The sequence below is a fragment of the Prinia subflava genome, chromosome 14 (assembly GCF_021018805.1).
Source record: "Prinia subflava isolate CZ2003 ecotype Zambia chromosome 14, Cam_Psub_1.2, whole genome shotgun sequence".
Taxonomy (NCBI): domain Eukaryota; kingdom Metazoa; phylum Chordata; class Aves; order Passeriformes; family Cisticolidae; genus Prinia; species Prinia subflava.
Window position 1 is genome coordinate 4,658,199 of NC_086260.1, and position 22,587 is coordinate 4,680,785.

Here is a 22,587-nt window from a genome sequence, read left to right on the forward strand (position 1 = left end):
AAGTGTAAATATTGTAGCTAAATCAGCTATATTATGCCTGTGAATCTTCTTTTCCAAGCATATGGTTTTGCTACCTCTGTTATATTGAAATATACAGCGTCAGCTTTCCCTCTCATTAATCTAGTTTTGTTCTACTGAGACCTAAACTCCAGTTATTTGCCGCTTTCTATGAAATAAAATTCTGCCTTTAAAAAATTGCGGGTTTTCTCCCATGGCATTGTCATTGACAAAGTGCCACAGCAAAGCTGCAGCAGCAGCTCGATCTGCCCGGAGAGTTGTTTTCACCTCGGGTGAGCACAATTCCTCCCAGCTGCTGACCTGACTGTACAGCCTGGATGAGAGAGGAGGGAGAATTGTATTTCACTTCTTGTGCAGTGGAAGCGACATTTGATTTGCGGAGTGAAATTCATCCCCGCTTTGGAAGCAGTGCTGTTTGTGCTGTAGGTGGATTATCTCCAGCTGGGAGCACCAGGGGCCGAGTCCAGCTCTTGAGCACATGCAGGCTCCGTGTTTTCCCTTTTTTCTGGGAGTGTGGCGGGGGTCAGGATCTGCCTGCAGAGCTGTGGGAGTGGGGAACTGAACAATGCTGGGAAAATCGAGCGGTTTGAAGAGATCGTGTTTTAATTCTGTCACTGTTTTTCAATTGTAGGAAGCTAAAGGAGACTATTCCAGGTAATAACATTTTCCTTTCTAATGCTGGTGTGCTTGATGGATGTGTTTTTCTGTGTTGGCATTGTGTTACAAACAATCACAAACGGGGGTAAAGTCCAGCTGCGAGCAGTGCCCGAAGAAGTGAAAAGTACTGCTGGGCTGGATAAAATCTGAGTCTGCAGGGTGAATAATGCCTTTTGTGAGCAAGCTCTGAGTCAAAACAGGGTTTCAGGCCACCACGTTTTGCTCCCCTCCCAAATGTGAAGAAGGGAAATGAGAAGGGGAAGGCTCCCACACTTCCCTGCCGGGAAGGCTGTGCTTTGCCAAGCTTTTGCCAAGCAAACCATTGCCTGTGTTTGGGTCCTGTGTGTGACCTTGCCCACAGCCCAGCACGCTGCCAGCTGCCCCGGGGATCAGTGAGCCGTGTTCTCCTGCAGCTGCCCCGGGGCCTCTCCCTCCCCACACTTGACTCAACAGTTGTGTTGTGCCTGATGTGCGACCCCCTTGCTCCTCTTGAGCATTTAAAGCTGCATCATCAGGTCTGGCTTCCCCTTGGAGGTGCTTCTTACCCAGCTCTGATCGCCATGAGGGGCTGCAGGGATCAGGTGGGGTCACACCCGGACCTGCTGGAGCCACGGGGAAAGACCTTCCATTAGGAACAGCTCGCTAAGCAAACAGGGATTCGGGAGATTGGCTTTGGTCACGTTAATATTTTACTACTTGCTGGAGGAGAGGTGTGTTTTACGCTTTAGCTACAACAGCTTTGGAGAGCGCCCAGAACCGCCCTGTCTGCCCAAAGGCAGGGAGCAAGTCACGTTTGACTGCCTGGGTGACTCTGCTTTCCCTTGAGGGGGCAGTTGTCAAGTAAATGCCAGTGCCAATCCCTAGACCCCTTCCCTTCAAAGGCCTGTCCGTTCTCTGCCGAAGGACACGCTCTGTGAAGTCTGTCAAACCTCCTCCTCCTGTTCTTGGCATGCTGTCACACCTGCAGGGAGAAAAATATGTCTTTGATCAGCTGGGTGGCTGCTGTGCAGACCATTTCTGTTCCTATTTGTGCTGTAGACCTGCCCTGTGACCCCCAGTATATTGCTTATACCTGTAGCATGCTGCTTTTTTCTCTGGAAAGACCCCTTATCTTGCCTGATCTCTGCTGGGACGCCCTAAGCTTAGCTCAGTTTATTCACAGATAACCAGAAAATCACAGCTGACTCCACAATAAGTAACTTGTTAAACTGTAGCAACTGGTGGCACAATTTCTTGATTCTCAAGAGCAGGAGTTGATGTTAAAAACCACCTTAGTGGTGACATGCTCTCTTATGTGGTTTAAACTAACACTGCCCCCTTATCATTTGCCATAAATAGGTTTGTAAGTACAGCTTCACAAGCCCAAGAACTATGTCTGAGGTTGTTTTCCATGGTTCTCTGGACACGTTGCAAGGAGTGGATTGCCCATGTTACCTTCAGAAGTATTTAAAGAAAATTGTGGGGAAGAGCACTCTGCTACAAGAGTGATTTCCAAATGCAGCTCTTCCCCTAAGAGCTGCATGGGAATAGCTGCAGCAATTGTTTCCTCTGTTACACTGAGCATATGTTATACCCCCACAGCAAATGAACACAGCAGCTGTCCCAGGCCCAGTGAGCACACCAGGAGTGAAGGAATTTCATGTCACATATCACAAGTGGTCCTTTGGGCCAGTGCTGATAAAGCAGTGGCTTAATTAGCAGCATATCTTAACGATGATACCGCAGGGCTGGCCTCTGCTGCACAGCTTGCTATGCTGATGGACTGTGTCCCTGCAGCAGGGCTGCTGTGCACTGGGATTTGCCTCCCTTTGCAGTGCCTTCAGTTTAGTGTGTTCTCTGCTCGCTGTCATTTGGATATTCTGCTTTGAGTCACCCTCTGGAATGTGGCTCTTGCACCACCTGTGCTTCCGTGAGAATGTGCAGGTTGATTTTTTGGTGCTGGATTAGTGCTGAATGAGCGCAGGTAAATACAGGAATTGCCTGCAGTCCTGGAGATTAGCTCTGTGGAAGTGAGGATTGGGCCAGTCCAGGCAATGCTGGGGATCTCTTCCTGTCTGATTTTTCACACACACATCCCATAGGCAGCTTTTTCATGGGGACACATCCTGTGGTGGGGTCACCACTGACGTCAGCTCTGTGCCAGGGCCTGAACACTCAGACTCCTGTGCTTCTACAGGAACCTGTTTCCCAATCCGTGCTCAAATTCTCAGATAACGCCCTGATGGCAGGGAGCAGCAGCCTCCTGAGAAACACCCTCCCATGCCCCATCCTGAGTGGGTGAGCACATTCCTTGGAAATCTGTTTCTTTTCAGTGAGCTAACCTGACACGTGCGTGCTTGGAGAAAGTAAAAAACTTTAGATTTCTACACCACAAAGGTTGCTCTGGAGGGGCTTTGCAGTCTGGTAGCATTGGCAGCATGAGAATTTGGGGTTTGGTCCTTGCAGATGCTTTGTAGGACCCCAAGGTCCTGATCTGGGCTCTTACAGGACAGTGGTTTCACAGAATCGTAGAATGGTTTGGGTTGGAAAGGAGCTTAAAAATCATTTAGTTGTGCCTTATTGTTTGGGGAGAGACTTTATGTGAGATGAAACACCCAAGTCCCACTTTGAGAGGACCCTGGTTTTGAAGATATCTTTATAAAACTTAAGTGCATGCTTCAAAATTGCCCCTGTAGCATGTCCTGATTTGGACAACTCTGGATTCTCCAAGGCAGCCTAGGCTGTCTTTGGACACAGGAGGAATGAGGAACAGAGGTGGCAGCAGACCCACGGCTGGTGTAGCTCACCATGTACCCATTTCCTTTTCCTGTTTACCCAACTGGTGATCCCAGCCAAGATAATTCCCTGCTGTGTGTGATGAAGAGGATGTCACGGGGATGCTCAGTGAGCTGTCCCTCTCCCCCCCTACCTGGGATGGTGTCAGGGCTGTCCTGTCTGCTCTGCTGTCCCCAGGAAGGCTGGGATGCTGCAGATTCCTGCCCCTCTGCCTTCCCCTGGAGCGCTGGGCACGCTTTACTCGAGAGGAAGGATGTAACTCTGCCTCCTGTTTGCTTTTCACAACTCATCCATGGCTTCCAGGTGACTGCTGCTCTGTTTATCTGAGTTCCCAGCACTTTTCACCCAGCTCCTGCAACAGGAACCCCAAGCAAGCATTAGTCATTGATTGGAGTTTTGAAACTCTGCGTCATTTAATTGCGTTTCTCCACTCTCCTATTTGCAAATGAAACAGAAAAAATCTGCAGGCCTGGTTTTATGAAATCTTGGTTTTTAAACTCTATGCAAAGGTTTTAGAAAGAGAATGTGATTCAAATTGCAGCTTCTGGTGTGGCTCAATTTTGGGGGGAAAACATACATATTCTGTTTATTTTAGGAATTTTATTTGAATTTTAAAGAAATAATGTTTTGGCAGTCTGTTAATTATTAATCTTGTAAATATGCAGCATATAAAGTCTACCCTCCTTGGGAAATAAATGATTTAGCTGTATTTAGTTTACAAATTAAGCATCTGCCCTCAGAAATGCTGTAAATTGTTATATACTTTTATTTTCCTTTGTAGCTTGATGAGAGAAACAGTTTATAACTGAGAAGTCCTAAATGCTGTCTTAGCATTGGAAAAATGTTTATCAAAATCAGATTAGCTACAGGGACTATATAAGGAAAGTAACTTGGGGAAAAAAAAAAAAAAAGTTTATTTTCTGACTGGTAATCTTGGACTGTACTTTCCCCAGTACCATTTCCAGGACTGAAACCCAGCCCTGCTCCCTGGAAGTTAATTAAATTGCTGGAGGAGGGCTTCTATTTTCTTTAAATAGCTGACGCATTCGTTTTTGATTCTGGCCTGTGGGCTGCAAAGATAACTCCCGACTGGTATAACATAACACAGACAAAATAATGAATTCCTGATAGCTGACATGTGCGAGGCACCGGGGTTTATCCTTATGGGGGTGATAAGGGCACTTTATAAAAGGGAAAGGTTTGGATGAGAGATAGCCCTGCAACTGAGGCTATGGAGTAATTGGCTCAGAAATTCCTGAATTTTAGAATTCTACTCAGAAAAAAAGTGAAGTTCTTGATCTAGGTGCAGAAAGTAGTATTAACAATTTGGTCTTATTTAAGAGTGAGTGCTCAGAGTGAGGTTTTTGGGTAGTGTTTCTTTGGGAAGCTGAATATTTTGCCAGGCAAACTGAAAGATCTCTTGGTAGAGAAGAATGTGGGAAAGATAACGTGGGCAGTGCTAGAAAATAGCTGTTGGAAACAAGTTAATAATTGTCTGATAGCAAAGCACCTGCTCACTCTACTGCTAACCCCAAGATTAAGGTACCCTCAGGAACAGGACACACCTGAGGTCTGTTGGAGGTGGCTTGTCCAGCCTGTTTCTGGGAATTCTGCCAGGTTCATGTGGCCAAAATTCCAGGTGTGGCCACACCCAGGACTGGGGCTGGAGCAGGAAGACAAGTTCGTGGGTGAGTTACAAGGGGACATCTCATCTGGCAGCCAGAGATCAGAGCCCAGTCTGGATCCTGTTTCAGCCCCAGGTGTTTCCTCACACCTGTGTCAGTGGCTGATACAGAGGAGCTGGTGGGTCACCAGAGGATTCACTCTCAGAACATCCATCTGGGGCCTGTGGCAGCACCGTAGATTTATTTCTGATGTTCTTTTCCATGCAACTTCACTTTTAAATGCCCGTGCATTGATACCCTCAGCCTTTTTCCAGGCTGCCCCCAGCTCCCGTGGGCTGTGTCTGCCTGGCTGTAAATCAGTGCCCAGCACTGGCTGCCTGGTGCCCCCTGTGCTCCTGGCCCTTGTTTGTCAAGTGACTCATTGTGTGTTTTGCCTCTCAGCTGTGACTCCCAGCACCTTTTTCTTGAAATACCTGGTGAGGCACTGGCTCTGAACCATTAACTCTCTCAGTCAAACCCAGCTCTGTGCTTTCCTCAGCTCCTTCTTTTTCAATTTAGGACAATAGCAGCAAATATCTGCTTACTCAATGCCTATTAATTGAGGAAGTTGAATATTTCAGTTTATTTGGCAACATCTGATGAACCAAGGTAGTAAATAAGCAAGTTTAGGGAAAGTTACGTTTCATCTCTATTTCATACAATGATGATGATGATGATTGCCCTACTGACAGGTATCAGATACCCACTTTTCCATTAATTGAATTTTACACCCTCTTCAAAGAAAGCTGGTTGAAGACTGCAGTAATTTTTCTCTAGCAGGGTGAAAATTTTGCTTTCCTTGGTGGAGCCCTGCAGGTTTGCCATGAGGAACAGGAGCTGAGGGAAGGCAGCAGGCAGAAGGGAGCCAGGCAAGGAACTGCTGAGCTCCATCTCCCTGAGCACTGAGGCAGCAATTATGAGACGAAAACATTGCTTTCTCCTGGTGTTCTATTTTTCATGTAAAACAGGTGCAAAAGCAAAGAAAAAGTACTTAAGATGCCATTTCTTGGATAGACTTTTCATAGCAACAGGGTTTTTTCCACTGGTGCTACTTGTAGATTCATCCAGTTCATGGCAGACTAAAGCATATACAGCGTGTGGTGATGTAATTGTAATGGTTTTTTACAATTTTCTATTTTAAAGCAGTTCTGTAAGGACTCTCAAGGAATTTGTATAGAATGCTTATTATGTAGCAAATTAATTAGGTGAAAGCACTGTGGGTGGAAATGAGCAAAAAGGATTAGATGAAGAGGGGGAAAAAAGGATATTTGCAGTAATTTAATAACCTGATCTCATGGGATTTACTACTTGTATATAGCAATGTAACTCTCAATATTCACACATAATTATGGCAGTTTGGTAAGGAACAGTGATTTTTAGATTTCGTATGCATGGTGTTTATAGAGTTTCCAGAGGGACAGAAGAGGGGTCACTGTGTTTTATCCTCTTTAATAGTCCCTCCACAGTACTTTCTTTTCTTTGGTTTTTCTTCTTTTTTTAAATTACTTTTAACTCAGAGAGCAGAGCTAGAGTGCATACAACCACCTAGAGAGGTCTTTTGTGTGTGCTCTGCATCCAAAACAGATGAGAGACAAGGCAAGCAAGGTGCCAGGAAATTCAATATCCCCCAGCTTGTCTCCCATGCAGGGGAGAAGCTGTCACATGAGGTAACATCATGACATCCACAGCCATAGGTAAAAAACACCTTCCCATTGTCCCTAGAAATTCCCTTAAGTACAGGTTCAATATTAAAACACGCGGCTTTTTCCTATTGTAAAAACCACATTTCATGGTTTTTGCATTGTAGTGTGTTCACCTCCCTTTTGTTGAATATCTGAAAAGCTTTGCCAGGTCTACAGGGTTTTTTTTTTTCCAGTTTTGCACCCTCAGCTGTGAGCAGGAGTTTGGACTCTGGTCTCATTCCTAACAACATCCTCACTCTAGAAAAGCAGAGTGCTCTTTTGCTTTTCCTTCCCATGGTGGCTGAGATCTATCACATGAGGTGTATTTTGTGCTTTGAGGAAATGGAGCGACAGCTTTTCAACCTCAGCTTTTTTTGCTTCTGCAGATTTGTCAGGTCTTTATCATTATTTGGACACTTTATTTTTCTTGTGGTTCCATGTATCTCTGTATCAGCCAGGCTGTGATAACAAGCTTTAAACTTTGCTACTGTACTCAGACATGCTAAAAGCCCACAACTCATATGGCTAAGCTGACCTTTGTGTGAACAGGAAGAAAGTGTGAATGTTAGAAATAACAGTCTGGTGTTGCTGGGAAGGGCTTGGGATCCTTCAAGCGTTGTATCAATGGTGAATATCCATCTTTTGCTTGGCAGTAAATCCCAGGTAGAGCAGAGCCATTCTGCTTTTGTCTGGTCTCTTAGGGGAGCAGTGCTGACATGTGGGTGCAACCAAGCAGCTCTTTAAACATGGATATGCCATAGTAGATCTGTGGGATGGGTTCCATCACCCATGGTAGGTGGTAGGTCCAAGGACCAAAAGGGTTTGTCTTCAGAACATTCCTGTTTCACATCAAGAGCTGTAAAAGGAGACCTGAGGCTTTAGGGCGGCTCCAGGTCACAGATTTTCTCTAGTCATGAAGAGCTGCTCCCTTGGCCCCTGTTCCTTGTCTGGAAGTTGTAGCATTGCCTCATCTGCCAAGGTGGCTCTGGGGGCAGCTCCTGTTCCTGTTTGTCGGCTCACCATCTCCTCTGTAGAGAGGCGAGTGCACACACCTGACTGCAGAAATGTTGCATTTTCCCTGATGCTCTTGGCCCATCTTCCAAAATCCAATGTATGGGGTCACCAAGCCCCAGCAGATCCACAGGTGCTGCTGTTCTGCCCAAGAGTTGGGCAGTGCTTGGGAAGCAGAGAAATTGGGCTCAGGCAACAGGGCTGGAGCTGAAGGGCAGGTCTGGGAGTCCAAGGCTCTGGTCCAGGTATGGGGGATGGCCATCCAGTCCCAGCCACACCTTGTGTTTGGTGCAGGTCCCCCTTGAGCTGTGAAACTAAAGCTGCACAAGGTGGGAACCCGCGCCATAGCCCAGCTAAGTAGCCAACAAGCTGGGGCTGAAAAAGCCATCTGCACTGTTTATCAGGGTGCTTCTCACAGATGGGGTTGGAAGGCTCTTAAATGCCCCTTCAAATACCTCTCTGAGCAGGCGGCTGGTATCTGGTGTTCAAGTGGCAGCTTCTGCAGCCCTGCCCCTGCAAAGCTCCCGCTGGCTCTGGCAGTCCTGTACCAACGGGAGCCCCTTGTTCATGGCCTTTCCACATCCTGGGCTCCCCTCAATAGGAAAATAACTTTCTTGAGTGTGCCAGCAGACCATAAACTGAAAGGTTGGGAAATGATGGGAAACGTCTGGCATTTGTCACAAAAGGGGATTTGTCGGAGAGCACATTTCGAAGTCCTGCTGCCAAGATCCTGCTGCTCTGGCATACTCAAAGCTGCTAAATCCATCGTCTCTCCCTGTACCTCCCCTGCTCTCTCTTCCTTCCCCCTCTCTTTTTTCCCCCTGCACTTTTAACCCTGCTCATTTTTTCCCCTCCACTGCCTCGCTGCTTGCTCCTCACACCTGTTTCTCGTGGTACCTCGAAGGGCAGAGCAGCCTCCACGGGAGCCTGAGGTTGCCATGCTCTGTTTTATTCCAAAGCCTACAGAATGGGACAATGGGATGGTCCATGCTGCTGGTTCTCTTCCATGAGCATAAGGAATGGGAACACCTTGGAGACCTTGGTGATGTTTCCCCGAGTTTGGTCGCTTGAGAAAATCACTTTAGGACCAGGCTGGGGTGTGGGCAGCAGCAGAGGATGGTCTTGTATAATTTGGTGCAAAGGAGTTTGCTCATTCTAAAGAAATAGGGCTGTTACTGACATCAGCTGAATAATCTGACCCTCTGAAACCCTTGATTGTCAAGCTTTCAACTGTCTGCTCTAATTGTGTGCTGTTTTGGAGTATTTATTTTGCTAGCTGTAAATATCTTGAAGAGAATGAGGTGACAAATCCTAATGGAAATGTTTTGAATCATCTTCATGATGTAGAGTAATAGTGTATCATCCTTTTGCTGTGCAGCTGCACATTGCCTTGAATCTCAAATATAATCCTCAAATTTGCTGATATTTAGGTGTCCATAAAATAACTTCCAGGCTGATGGACATTTTCTAATGGCAAGGCCACTCTAAATTCTACCTGTGCTATGCCTAAAATTAATTTCAAGAATTAACTGAACATAAAATGACGACATTCAGGAGAACCCGGGAGTGACTTATTCCAATGATCCTGTAGCAACACAAGAGAAAGTATTTGTGTGAGGTCAAGAGGCTCCAAGGACAGAGGAAAGTCTCTGTACAAAGCACTTTCCCTAGTGATAAATTTGTACCTTATAATGTGTTAAAAACACAATTCAGCAAAGGCAGACACACCTGCCTTTGCTTTAGTCAGCTAAGAGTTGTCTGAAGTCCTGTCCTCATCGAGTTAATATTTACAAAGGATCTGTGGGCTGATAAGTTTCTATGCTGTAGTCCAATATATGGCTTTTGCTGCTGGGTGTGTCACTTGCTCTTCATGTTTTGTTAATCTCATTAACCACATCTTACTCCATCTAAGCTCTTACCTGCGTTAGCAAGGGGCATTAGCTGGTTTTTGACAGTGGGTGTAGGGAAACGCCAGGTATTGACAAATGGTCCTAATTAGCACAGTTCTGTAAATCTTTGCCTGGCAGGGAGTGTTGTATCATTCCATTACAAGCTGTCAGGATGTACTTTCTGGGGGCATAAATATGCAGCTCTTTTTTGATTTTCAGTGATATGCTCTAGGCAGAGCATGCTGTGATGGCCTGGCTTGGTTCCTTCATGGATTTCTGGTGGGGGTTTTAGCAAGATGCCAAAAATTTCACTGTAACATCAGCAGGCTGTAGGAAGCTCATGAGATTGGTCCTGGTTTGCTGTTGGAGATAGTTTCGAGTGGGAAGTCCCATTGATAGTATGGTACATGATTAAATATTGTTACTGGTTATTTTAGAGTCGAGCTGCCTTCCCTCTCCACAGAGCTAGCACTGACGAGCAGGGCGTGCTGGGGACAGCATCTTGCCCAACCTTTGATCATGTTGGGACAGAGAATTAATTATGGGCAGTACCAGGAGTGCAAGTTGAGGTTCGGCATGTGGAGGCTTTGATGCAAATTTTCATTATTTCCATTTGCATTGCCCAGATTGATTCAAGTTTTGCTTTGTATCTGCCAGAGAGAAAACTCCTGTTTAGAGGGCGGAATAGGAAGGAAAGGGTCTGTCTGCTGCTTTTGTTTGATTCTCCTCCATAGTGGAAAAATACTTGAGATGAGAGTTTCCTATATTCTCCTCCTGGGGAATAAACAAACCTTTTGCCAAAACCCCTTCAGTCCCATTGACTCCGGGCGGTTTAAGTTTATGTATTGAAATCATGCCAAAAACCACCAGTCCAGAAAACCCTTCCATAGCAGGGGTCAGATTAAATGCGAGTTTTGAGCCTCCCCATCCCGACAGCCGCGTCCTCCTCCTGGTGGGAACCCACCGTGGACGTGCCAGATACAACAGCGGGTTTTCCTGGCAGATTGTGGAGATGGGGGGACATCTGGAGCCGGGGCTGTCTGCCCTGGGATCGCTCTATCGTCTCGTGGTCCTTGTGAAACCAAACAGGAACAGGTCATAATTCAGGCAGCCGCTGCTGCTATCGGGAGTTGTCACCTCGGGGGAGCGGCTGGGTCTCGCAGGGCTTGGGAAAGTGATCCTGAGGGTCAAGGGGAGACTTGCTTGGTGCAGATGAAGTGATAATGGATTCTGTGGAAGGAGGGGGAGGACCAGTTGAGGCTTTTATTATCCCTGAAGCCGTGAATCATCCCCAATGCTAATCCTGGGGCGTGCAGTCAGCAGATCCAGGCTGCTCCGTGCCAGCCTGCACTGTCTGAAGGCGTCCAGCGCACAAGGAGCTGTGCCCTGTCTCTCCCAGGTCTTTTACATTTTTCTAGGATTGTTTCATGCTTAATCTCACAATTATGCAGGGGAAAAAAATCCTCATGTTGCTTCTCAGAGAGTTTCAGGCCTTATAAGTGCACTTTGATGAACTTCTAGTGCGTGTGGATGGGATGTGTCTGACCCTCAGGGTGTGAGGTTGGGTCCCGTCAGGAAGACAAGTCCCAGGGGCCAATTTTGCCTCACAAAATCAGTATATTCTCTGCTGTTGCAAGAAATTGGATGGGTTTGTAGGCTGGCAGAAGAAGAGAGAAGGCCCAGCAGTGCTGTAAATTGTCACAGCTCCGTGGCCTCTGCCTGCTGACAGTCTGCAGCAGGGCTCTGGTTCTGGGTCGGTGCTGCAGGGACCTGTCCCCTGTCATGGCACAGATGTGGTGACAGCTTTTTGATCGCTGTGTGTCCCAGCTCAGAGCCCCCAGGCCCTGCTCCGAGGAGGGTTTGCTGGCTGGCCCTCAAAATTTAAATTCAGTGGTAGACGTTTTCATATTGATGAGCTATTACTCATCACTGAAGCTTAACTAGCATCCTTGTTTTGGCATTGATGAGGATAAAGTTGCTACCCAGCCAGATCTAGAGAGGTGAGGGGCCCAAAAACCAAACAGGGAGAGGTGAGGGGCCCAAAAACCAGAGAGGGAGATGGGTAGTGCTCTTGGAGGCCACAAATATTGTAGAAGGTGACATTTCAGAGCATGGATTTGTGGCACCTCTGCACACTCCTGGTGATGGGGAGGCTCCTGGCCCTGAAATGGTTGGTGAAGGAGAGTGTGGGACCTCTCCACCCACGTGTAGTGGTGACAGCTGGGTGTCAGCTGTCCCCTGTGCCTGCTGCCTCTGCCAGAGCTCAGCCCCGGCCTGCCAGCATCAGCCTCCTTATTGCCTCAGCTCTTACAGCCAGGTTTCTAAATAGGGGTTTAATGACCACCCATTAAACCTCTGATTGTGAATACTGCAGGGCTGAGAATCTACATTTACAGTAACAGGCCTTTTGTTTGGTAAAAATGAGCTATTCTGTTAGTACTTCTTTCCAAAACCTCTCCTACTTCACTATGGTTCCCTGCCAACTCTGCCTGCTAGAGCAGCCATTGAAGAGATGAGTCAGGTTTAAAAATAGGAGGAAAAATCGTGGTTTAATAATCAGTTGTCCTGTGAGTCTGTGATTGAAGTTGGACAGGACCTTAGGAGGTCATCTGGCCAAACCCTCGGGCTCCAAGAGGGAGTTCAGGCCAGGTTGCTCAGAGCTGGTTGGTTGGTTTTGTTTAGGGGGTTTTGTTTGTTTGTTTATTTGGGGGTGGTATTTTTTATTCTTTGCTTTAGTTTCTGAGGCCTCAGAAGAACGTGCCAGATATCTGCATTTCCATGTGACCCTACAAACCCCTGGTAATCTACCTTCTCTCTGCAAGCTGAGATGTCTTGCAGCCTTTTGATCCCATCAAAATGGGTTTCTAAAGGGGTGAATAAAACTCAGCTTTTGTGAGCATTGCCTGTATTGGAACGCTGGAAGGAGAAATTCTGTTTTTCTACCCAGCTGTCCCTGTCTGTGGCACTTGGGTGCTGGCCAGCTTGCAAAGAAAAATGGATATTCCTGGCAGAAGAGTGCAACAATCAGCTCTCCTCGGTGCTAATTGACCAGCACTCTTCGGTGCTAATTGACCCCTTCTCGCAGCTTCATCAAAGACATAGAGGAATAAATAGGCTGTTGACGGAACTGTTTCCTCAGAGCTGGTCCTCCTTACTCAGGGCTGGGGCTCCTTATCAGAGCCTTGCAGAGCGATTAGCCCGTGCTCCCGAGGAACAAAAAAACCCCTTTAATCTCCATGTGGCACCTGGGAGGTGGAATCCTGGCATGGGAGGGGTTGCTGTGTCCTCCCCTGTGCAGAGCTCCATCCACAGTGCCCATGGATCCACTGTAGGGATGCGCAGAGTGTGGGATTTGATGGAAGCAAAGGGGGATGTAGCTCTGATGAAAACCCTTAACAGCTCAATCTGATGAGAGGAGCGGTTAGGAGAGAAAAACACCTTGAAGGAGAGCCTGGACAAAGTCGAGGCAGATGCTGATGGACGTGACTGGTGCATTCTTTGCATAGAAAAGTCGTGTTGGTGCTTGCTGGCGCTGCCGAGAAGGCACGCAGAAATCCTGCTGAAATGGGGCGTGCAGGTTTCAGCTGATTAACTAATGGACCGTGTGTGGGGAAAATATGAACCATTTTACTGATGCCTGTAAATAGGTTTTAAAATACTCTGCAGGGGTTTTGTCATGACAAATTGCATTCAGATACTTCAAACGCCCTGTATTTCAATCAGGTTGGGCCTGGAGTCCAGAATATTTGAACTTTCTGTACAATGGGCAGTCCAGGAGAACTGTTTTCACTGAAAATGTTTTAAAGCATGTGAACTGAAACCCTTTGTTTTGAATCAGATCACTGTTAAACGTCTGAGATTTAACAAATACCACACTGCTTCATGAAATGTATTGTCTAGAGTTAGGGCTCTAGCTAAAGACAGAGCAAAATTTAGACTACAAGCCTTACTTTTGGGCAGAGGCTTTCCTGCAGCTGTTTCAGTGCTCATTCTGCACTCAGCAAATAAAGTGAGGGTGTGCAGAATAAATCCTGATACAGTGGTGGCCTGAGCATCACGTGTGTGCATAATGAGCCTGCATGACACCATATCCATCACTGTCATGTGAGAGGGCCTCTAGAGTTTCGTTGCTATGACAGCCTGACATGGGGCAGCACGCCACATTCGTGAGCAGCAGATACAGCCCTTCCTTCTGCCCGAACTAATGAGTCCATCTTTGATTCACTAGCACTGACTCCGGGCCATTTTTGCTTTTTCAGTGATGAGAACACTAGAAAAGACTTGAAGACACTGCCTGTCTTTCCTACCAAGACGCTGCAGGAGCATCCATCCCTTGCTTACTGGTGAGCTCTTTAATTTAAAATGTAAATCATTGCTATGAATGGTAACAACAAGATCACTTTTTAGCAGTTTGTGAGCTCTCCTAAAAGTTTTCAGCCCGGGACATGGAGTTAATTGCTCATGTTCAAGCATTTCCAGTTTTTAGAAGATGATAAATTATGCAAGATCTGATGCAAATTCCTCCTTGAAAGTTTGCTTAAATTAAATTGCTGTGTCAGAAACTGCTGGATCAGAGTATGTGGGGACCCTGCAATAGCAGGAGCTGAAGTTTGAACTCCAGCCAAGCCTGGGCTTGCAGAGAGCACCTCGGTCTTCATCTGTCACACAGTGGAGCCTTTGTGGTGGGCTGACCTTTGCTGGCTGCCAGCTGCCCACCCAGCTCCTCCCGACAGGACTGGGGAAGAAAATAATCCAGAGAAGCTGGAAAGAGAAAGGCAATTCCAACTCTGTGGCTTGAATTTGCTGTAAAGAAACACAGCGTTGAGGATGAATCAGTGATATTGTTTCCTTGGAATTTATGCCCTTTGTGCAAATTCAGCTCCCTCATTTGTTTTGGATTTTTAGGCTTGATGTGTACGTGATGGATTTTCAAGTATACCATGCTTGCTTATTATTTGTTTGTCTCTGAATGAATACTGCTGGGTTTTTCTTTGCTTTCAAGTGTCTGACACAGAAATGCATATTTTATTTCACATTCCTCCAAAACAAAATGTTGAAATGTGTAACAGGAAAAATGCAAAAAAGGTCATTGCTGACAAATGTGTGGTTTTTTTCACCTATGAAATGTCAGGGGGGAAAAATGGGAATGAAAACAGCTCCAGTTAAACTTCTTCTGTCTTACATATGGAGCATTAACCAGCCTTTGAAGCTTGGGTCCTTTAGAATGTTAAGATGAATTTACACAATTAGCAGCATTCTTCTGCAGCAGCATCTGCAGCAGAACAGGCTGATCCGAAGTGCTTCGTTAATTAGTCTGGAAGGCAGGATGGGATGGGGAGGATCAGTCAGGCAGCTCCACGCTGCCTAATGAAGGGTGGGAAAGAAATCAGCAAAACCAGAATGTAAACTAGAGCAAGAAACATGCAGAGGGACCCTTCTCTGCACGCTGAGCAGGTGGCTGAGCTTCGACAAATGCTGTCACACATGAACAAAGTCACTGAGCCTCTAAATTGGGTTTTGTGTTTGGTTTGCAGTGAGGACAGAGTAATTGAGCATTATACACAAATTAAAGGTCTGACCAGAGGACAAGCCATTGTTCAGTGAGTATAACACTTGTTAATTTGTGAAGATGATATTCTTACTTTTCTCCTGTTCTTTATTGTTGAGAAGTGGCAAGGCAGACTGTTTGGGCCATTATTGCCTGCAAACGATGTCATTTGTATATGTCAGACTCTCTTTTTGTTGAGTTGCATTGCAAAGTGAAATTATTTGAAGTCTCACATTTCACAGCTCACAGTTCAGCATTTGTGTGGTCATTTGGGTCCTTCAAATACAAAATAAATTGTTTGAATCTTACTTTATTGGAAGACTCTTCTCCATACCTTGCTTGCCATCAATTAATTTTCACTCCAAACTCTTAAGGATGTGTATTACCCTAAGTCCTGTAAGAAATTCTGAAACGTTTAGAATTTGGCTTTGAAAACATCAAGATCTTCCAAGCTGCCCACTGAGCCTGTGGATTTGTATTTTTCATTTACCATTAATATTTACTGTTCTTCCTACAAGCAGAGGCAGCAGGATGTGTTATGAGATGTTTGAGATGATGGCCATGGCTGCACAGTGCAGACTCCTTGCAGTTTTTCTCACGTACCTCAATGCCTGTAAATCTGTCTCAATAATCTGTGGTCTTTTTTCAGTAGGAACAAGGGAAAAATGGTCTGTTCAGTGGTTTTCTGAATTGCCTCATGAAACAGTTGTACAATGGCATAAATGCATTCATTTGGAGCCCATCCTTTGTAACCAGAGCTCCATAATGGAATAATTATAGGCAGGTCTTTACTGCCAGCATTTCCCAAAAGGCTCACATGTTCAGTTCACAATTTTTGCTTTCAGTTCCGTGATCTTCTGATAAGAGATTGAATGTTCTGTTGTAGGAGAGATTTTCCTTTTGCTTTAGCTGGGCCAAAATACCCCATCTCTCCCCCAGCCAAGATGCTGTTTTTTTCTGAAAACTTGGGCCTTCAATTATTAAGGCCTCCAAAATATGCAAATGATAAATGACGTGTCCTGGATGTATGTGTGAAAAAAATACGTTAATAGATATTACTCCCTCCAGAGAAAATCATCTGATATGCTATAAATCTGTCTGCAGGTACATGAAAGTGGTGGAAGCTTTGCCAACATATGGAGTTCATTACTATGGAGTAAAGGTCAGTAACTGCCTTTAGATAATGTGATTGCTGAGCTTATTACGTGGGGTTGCATTCCTAAAGGAGCAGTTGGATGATTCAGTGCCCTTCTATCAGTATGAAACCCCACATTTTTCAACCTCTGTAATTTTTCCTCATTCAATATACTCCAAAAATTGTTTCCAGAAAGCAGAAAGGAACCTTAGTTAAACCTCATGTAATCCTATCAGGAGCTAAATTCCTATCATCTTAATTAAACTGGGTATCACTGCTAGACCTGAAGCAGTTAACAGTTTCCCCAGAGACATTAATCAAGATTAGAAAAACAAAACGTGGAAAAGACTCATCCTAAGAGGCAGGTGATTAGTGGTGTGTGCTTGGAGTGGGGAAATGCTGAGAAACCCTTTTGGAGTGATGGAAATACACCATTTATTCCCATTTGTAGAGCAGAGCCGGGGCCAAAGAGTTTTGTGCCGAAGAGCTCAGCAGAGATGATATCTCCTTACTTTTGAGTCGTGGTACCTGAGAAGCTGATGTTTTGTGCTGGTGTCTCCTCCTGTGGCTGCCCATGCCTGAATTTAGTGGATGCAGTCACTGGCCACGGTTTTTTCTGTCCCCTGTCCTTCACAGCCACTCCTCCAGCCAGTGCCACCCTGTTGTTTCAGCAGCACTGTCACTTTTCTGTCCACATTGCACAGCCACCACCTGGATTTGTGCCTCTGCCTCAGAAGGCAGAGGGAGAAGGTTTCCATGTTCACCCCAGCAATCCACTTCACCTCGAATTGTTTGCCAGAAGGTCTTAGTTCTGTACCTACTTGTACTTGTCACAGAGTGAAAAGGTGATCTTGGAATTGCCTGATTCTTAAGCAGCTCTTGACTGACGTAGACATCCATTTTTCAGGATAAACAAGGAATCCCGTGGTGGCTGGGAATAAGTTACAAAGGAATCGGCCAGTACGACTTACAAGACAAAGTTAAGCCCAGAAAAGTAAGCTTTTTTTGCATCTGATTTTTTTTGTGGGGGGAACATGGTATGGTGTTGTGTGTCGGAATATACTATTTAAACTGTTATTGGTGGGCAAAATACCAAAGGCTGGAGGCAGAAGGAGATTTCTGCTGGCACTGAGGCAGTAAATCTCTCCCTCTCCCTCTCCTCGATAGTGGAAACTCCCTTTGGGAGCTTTGGCTCGTGTGTCTTGAGTTTGGTGGTCTCAGGATGGGAATTTTGGCAACCCCCAGGGATAACTACAGAAATATGAAGCGGTTGTGTTGCTGCAAGGCCTTGTATGAGTACAAGGCAGGGTTTTCTATTCACTTTTATAGGTGGGGTTTTTTTGTGCATGAGGCATAAAAGGCTCCACTGATACAGGCAGAACACATGGGGAACTATGTGAAATTGAAGGCTTGTTGATGAAACTGTGTGTTTTCATAAATTCTAAGGGGGAATTGAGAATACATGCCAAGTACTGGAAGTTGTTCCTCTCCTTCTCCACCCCACTGCTTCCCAGTGTGTCTGCTGCAGAGTGAGCTCTGCCCACACCCTCCTGTGCTGTTTGAACAGGGCAGAGGGTCCTGCCTTGTTCTGCTGTGAGCCCAGACAGCAGCCTTGGATACCCACCAAGCACCCAACTCAGTGGGTGGGGGGAGCTCCCCCCATCCTGTGTGTCCTTGTGAAAGTCTTTGAAGGGTTACTTAACCCCCAAGGCTGGTGGGAACGCCAGGGCTGCTCATGCTGGAGCCATCCTCCTGGGATGGGGCTTGTTTCTGGTCGTGTCTTCATTGAAACATCTTAAGCCATGAGGGGATGGAGACCTGGGAGTTTGCTGTTCTTCTTTCCCCTGGGATGATCTGGGCAGGAGTTCACATGAAGTTGTGCTCCCCGCCAGGGAATTTCTACATTTGCAAAATGATACTGTTTGGTGTATTGATGCCAAAAAGCATAGCTTAACAAAACTTCCTTGTTAAAGAGTAATCCCCCCTTCAAGCTTCCAACTTGATCTTCTCTTTTTCCAGAGCAGGCTATGACTTGGTTTCTTTTGGTGTATTTATGTACCTGTGTGTCCAAGGGTGAGCGCTCATGTCCTTCCTTTGCTTTGTTTAGTAAAATACAGAGTTTTATCCCAGGTGTCTCTGCAGGAAAGGACAGTAACACAAGAGGAACCCTTTGTAAATCAAGTCAGCTTGATGAAGCCATTGAATGTCAGAGGAGAGCATCAAGGAGGTTCTCTTGCCCTTGAGCACTTCCCTGATTTTAGGCAACATCTATAAGATTTTCCAGCCAGGAAAGGATCATTCTGCAGCCAAGATGTCCAGCTGTGACCAGCAATGCTCTCCAAGAAAATGGAGCCTGCCTGGCTGAAAGCATTGCTTTGCCAAGCATTTTTTATGCTTGTGGGATTTCAGTTTACAACATCAACCAGGCAGATTAAGGAAATTTTCTAAGGTCAGCAGGGCCCAGATACCAAGTCACACCCTGCTACAGTTAGTTATGAGGCGTTGTCTTTGAATGCAGCGGGGGTTGTGTTCAAGAAAAATAAAATAAAAACCAGAGGTCATCTCTGCAGTGGAAGTATTACAATGAAAATAGTTGTTGGCTTCACTGAAATTATAATTATACGACAGAGGATAGAGATAAAAAGGGAAAGTGAGAGAGAGGAGCCTAAATGCAGGTGGAAGGTTTAATTACAGCAAGCTCATTGAAACTGTGGGGATGGATATGGCTGTAGTATCTTTAAGGATTTGTCTGGTGTCAATGCAGAGGGACAAAAACAACATAAGCCACAGCTTGTCCTGAGCCATGACTCCCTTTCACAAGTGGCTAAATAGACAGACAGTTTCTTTATATGGAAAACGTTTCAGGGTTTGAAATACAAAGTGCACTTTGGATAAGTGATTGGAATCAGATCACTTTTGGGAGGGAAAGCAGACATCAGGTCTAGAGGGGCACCCACACCCAGACTTGGGTTTGGAGTTAAAATGAGATACTGCTGCTTATTTCAGTGTAACTACAGCCCTGCTGCCTGTGATGCAGCAGGCAGAAGTTCCTTTTAATCAGTGTTGTTGTTCGTTCATATTTATGAATGTATCAGAATCTATTTCAGAGAGAAGAGTATGTACAGCTTGCCTGAATCTCCCAGGAGTGTCTCTGGAGCAGCAGTCAGGAGGGGAATATGAATGTAAACAATTCCTGTCTTTTGGAGCAGTGGTGCTAATTTTGCTGGATTTAGCAGAATTTTCTTGCTTTGCTTTTTGGGAATGGAGCCAAACTCACAACTGCCATGTGAGGGTGTTATCCAGCTGTTTATACTGTGGATCAAAACTGCTGTTGTGTTTATCCCTAACCATCTGGGAAAGAGCATCCTCATTGTGCTCCACTTCTTCAGTTAGTGATGTTTCAATACATATATGCAGCTCATTAATAAATGGAGAATAATAAGAGGGAAAGGCTGAGACCAAATCTAATGAAGACTGAGTTGACCTTCCCAAATTTTAAAGCTACAACTGATCTCTGGGTGTGCAAACCTTTCTGATGGTGGTTGTGGTGGGAAAGCTGCAGCATTTTGGGTGAGAGGCTTTTAACAGGACTTGGTGTCCCAGTGAGTTCACACCAGGGGGATTTATTCTGCTCCCCATGTCTTTCCTGCAGTGCTGTCAGATGCGTTTGCTTCACCGTAGAATCACAGGCATCTTGCAAGAGCCAAGTCTATATTTAGAATAAAATTTTACTACTAATATTAGAAATAAAAGATGATATATTAGCTGCAACCATTAGTGGAGGATCAGTTAAATCCAAAGAAATAAAACCACCGTCTTCAAAAAGTGAAATCTTTTGGCTTTATCCAATTAGGTCTTCAGGCAAAGACCCATAAATACAAGCCTTGGAGTGCAGTGGTTATCCCAGGATTTTGTTATTGGGTCAACACTGGTGCATGAAGTCCAAGGCTGAGAGCTCCTCACAGGAGGAAACTTGCAGGAGAGGCCTGGATGAAGCAATCTCCAGATCCCTGTCACCCAGCCCTGCCACTGCTCATCACCACCACCCGTCAGGGGAGCACAGGCTGGTGTGTGACTGGGCTGGACCAGGAGAACCTGCCCTGGCTGTCTGTCTGTGCAGAGCTGGCTGGGGAGGTTTGGCTGCAGCTATTAATATTTTTCTGGTTGACCTGAGCTGGTTTGGACAAGGGAGTTTTGTTGCTCCAAGTCACTCCTGGGAGCTTGTATTGCTTCAGGAGTAGTTTGTAGCAAAGCCCAAGTGTTGCCTGTCACCCAGGACTGCCAGTGAGGCACTGAGGGAAGCACTGTGCTCCAGCTCTGTAACAAACTGAAAAGGGAGATTTTGTGTGTCATTTATGAAAATTGTCTTTGTGGATAAAAGCAGTGGCTCCACACTGGCTGGAGGTTATACTGAGCTCTCTTGATTATCATCCTGGAGTCTCACAGGGCATTAAAACACGGGGTTTGGCAACCCTTGTTCAGATTTGAGCTCAGACCTGGGATTAGCTCTGCAGTCCTGCTGCTTTGCAAACATATTCTTTTTCAGTTGCAGTTAATACTGAGAGCCACATCCTGCTTGGAGGAGTGCCTCCTGCTTGCTGTGGGGTGGCATGCCAAGATCCTGTCCCCGGTATCCTCTGAATCAATTAGGAAATGTATAAAACAGGTCCCAGGACTTTGTTTGTCATTTCAAGTCAGAATAGATCTCCTTTTATCTCTACCCCCATTCTTCTCTGGCGAGATAAACAATGTATGTCTTGTTAATGGAGGGTGTATGAAGGCAGGAGTTGAGTTTATTTTGCATTCAGCCAATATGTGAGGATCCTCTTGAGGGCTGGAGAAGGCAGCTGGCTCTTTGACTTGTTCTCCCACTTCATTGTGTTTCTGTAGGCAACTCCCTCATGATAAATTAGCTGTGCTATCTGAAGAGAAGAACTAATCTTGCTATTGTATTGTTCCAAATGTCCAAGAATATCGGTTCTACTGCTTGATGCCTTGACTGCATTGTGTTCTCAGAAGTGTTTTTGTTAGCATATACTTGTTTTGAAATGGGTAATGTTTATCACAGGATGCTGTGGGCTGGAAGGAACCTGAAAGATCATCTCTGCCATGGGCAGGGACACGTTCCACTGCCCCAGGCTGCTCCCAGCCCTGTCCAGCCTGGCCATGGACACTGCCATGGGCAGCCACAGCTTCTCTGGGCACCCTGTGCCAGGGCCTCAGCACCTTCACAGTATCCCTGGCTGGATTTAATACTTCCAGGGCTTTAGCTTTCCAGTCCAGACCCCTGGCTGCTCAGACAATTTCTCTGTATTTCTCTCAGCCTCTGTAGGCTTCTAGGAGGTCTTTGTTCATCCTTGCAAGCCTGCTGACACTCTTGCCTGACATTCTCTTTGTTGGGGTGCACTGCTCCTGAGCTGTGAGGAGGAGGTATTATGGTATTTCTTTCTTAATTCAACATATGCTAAGAGTTGATGCTAAAAGTTTTCCCTTGCAGAACATTTACTTCATGTAAATTTGCTTCCTGCTCTGCTGAATAGTTCAGAACACAGCAGCGCTGGAACAGCAGGCAGCTTTAATTAGGCAGAGATTTCTTTTATTGTGTTTATTTCTCACCAAGCCATTGATTTAGATAGAAGATATTAAGCTGACATAATTACTTAAAATAAACACAGAGCTTTTACAAGACTGCTCTGAAATTCAGTGCTTTCCAGATGTGCAAGAAGTTGCTTGAACGTCACCTGCTGCAAAACACAAACATTTTGAGGCATAAGATCTCTGTCTTATGATGCCAGTGCTAGTGAAGACCAGGCAAAAAAGATCATGAGGTATTAGAAAAAAAATATGATTGAAGAGGTTTTTAGAGGACTGGCTTAATATTTAAGGGATGAAGGATGCCTGCAGGTGAGCACTGCCAAATTACCCTGGCGCAGGTGGGAGCTGTCTGCCTCCTTCCCTCAGAAGCTGCTGCAGGTGGGGCAGTTTGGCTCTCGTGCCATCTCCTCAGGTGCCTCCCTGCACGGGCAGGGACACTCAGGATTCCAGCTGCAGGCAGCCTGCCACACAGCTGAGTGCAGCAGAGGGGCTGAAGCACAGCCCTGCTCCCAGCGCTGCTGCCAGGGTGGTAATTTCCCTCCTCGGGTGGAGTGCATTCCTGTGGGCAGAAATCTTTTATGTTTCCTTGCTCTGGATTGCCAGATTTGTCTGC

At 45.8% G+C, this 22,587-nt stretch overlaps 1 protein-coding gene across 5 annotated transcripts in view; it reads left to right on the plus strand.

The window, feature by feature from the left end:
• The window catches only part of FRMD4B (FERM domain containing 4B), a 126,436-nt gene that overhangs the window by 84,080 nt on the left and 19,769 nt on the right, over positions 1–22,587 (plus strand). For all 5 annotated transcript variants that reach the window (XM_063412007.1, XM_063412006.1, XM_063412005.1 and 2 more), the window contains exons 7-11: positions 650–672; positions 13,956–14,039; positions 15,231–15,296; positions 16,349–16,406; positions 17,287–17,373. In XM_063412007.1, coding sequence (XP_063268077.1) covers positions 650–672; positions 13,956–14,039; positions 15,231–15,296; positions 16,349–16,406; positions 17,287–17,373 — 318 coding nt within the window. The remainder of the gene's footprint in view (positions 1–649; positions 673–13,955; positions 14,040–15,230; positions 15,297–16,348; positions 16,407–17,286; positions 17,374–22,587) is intronic.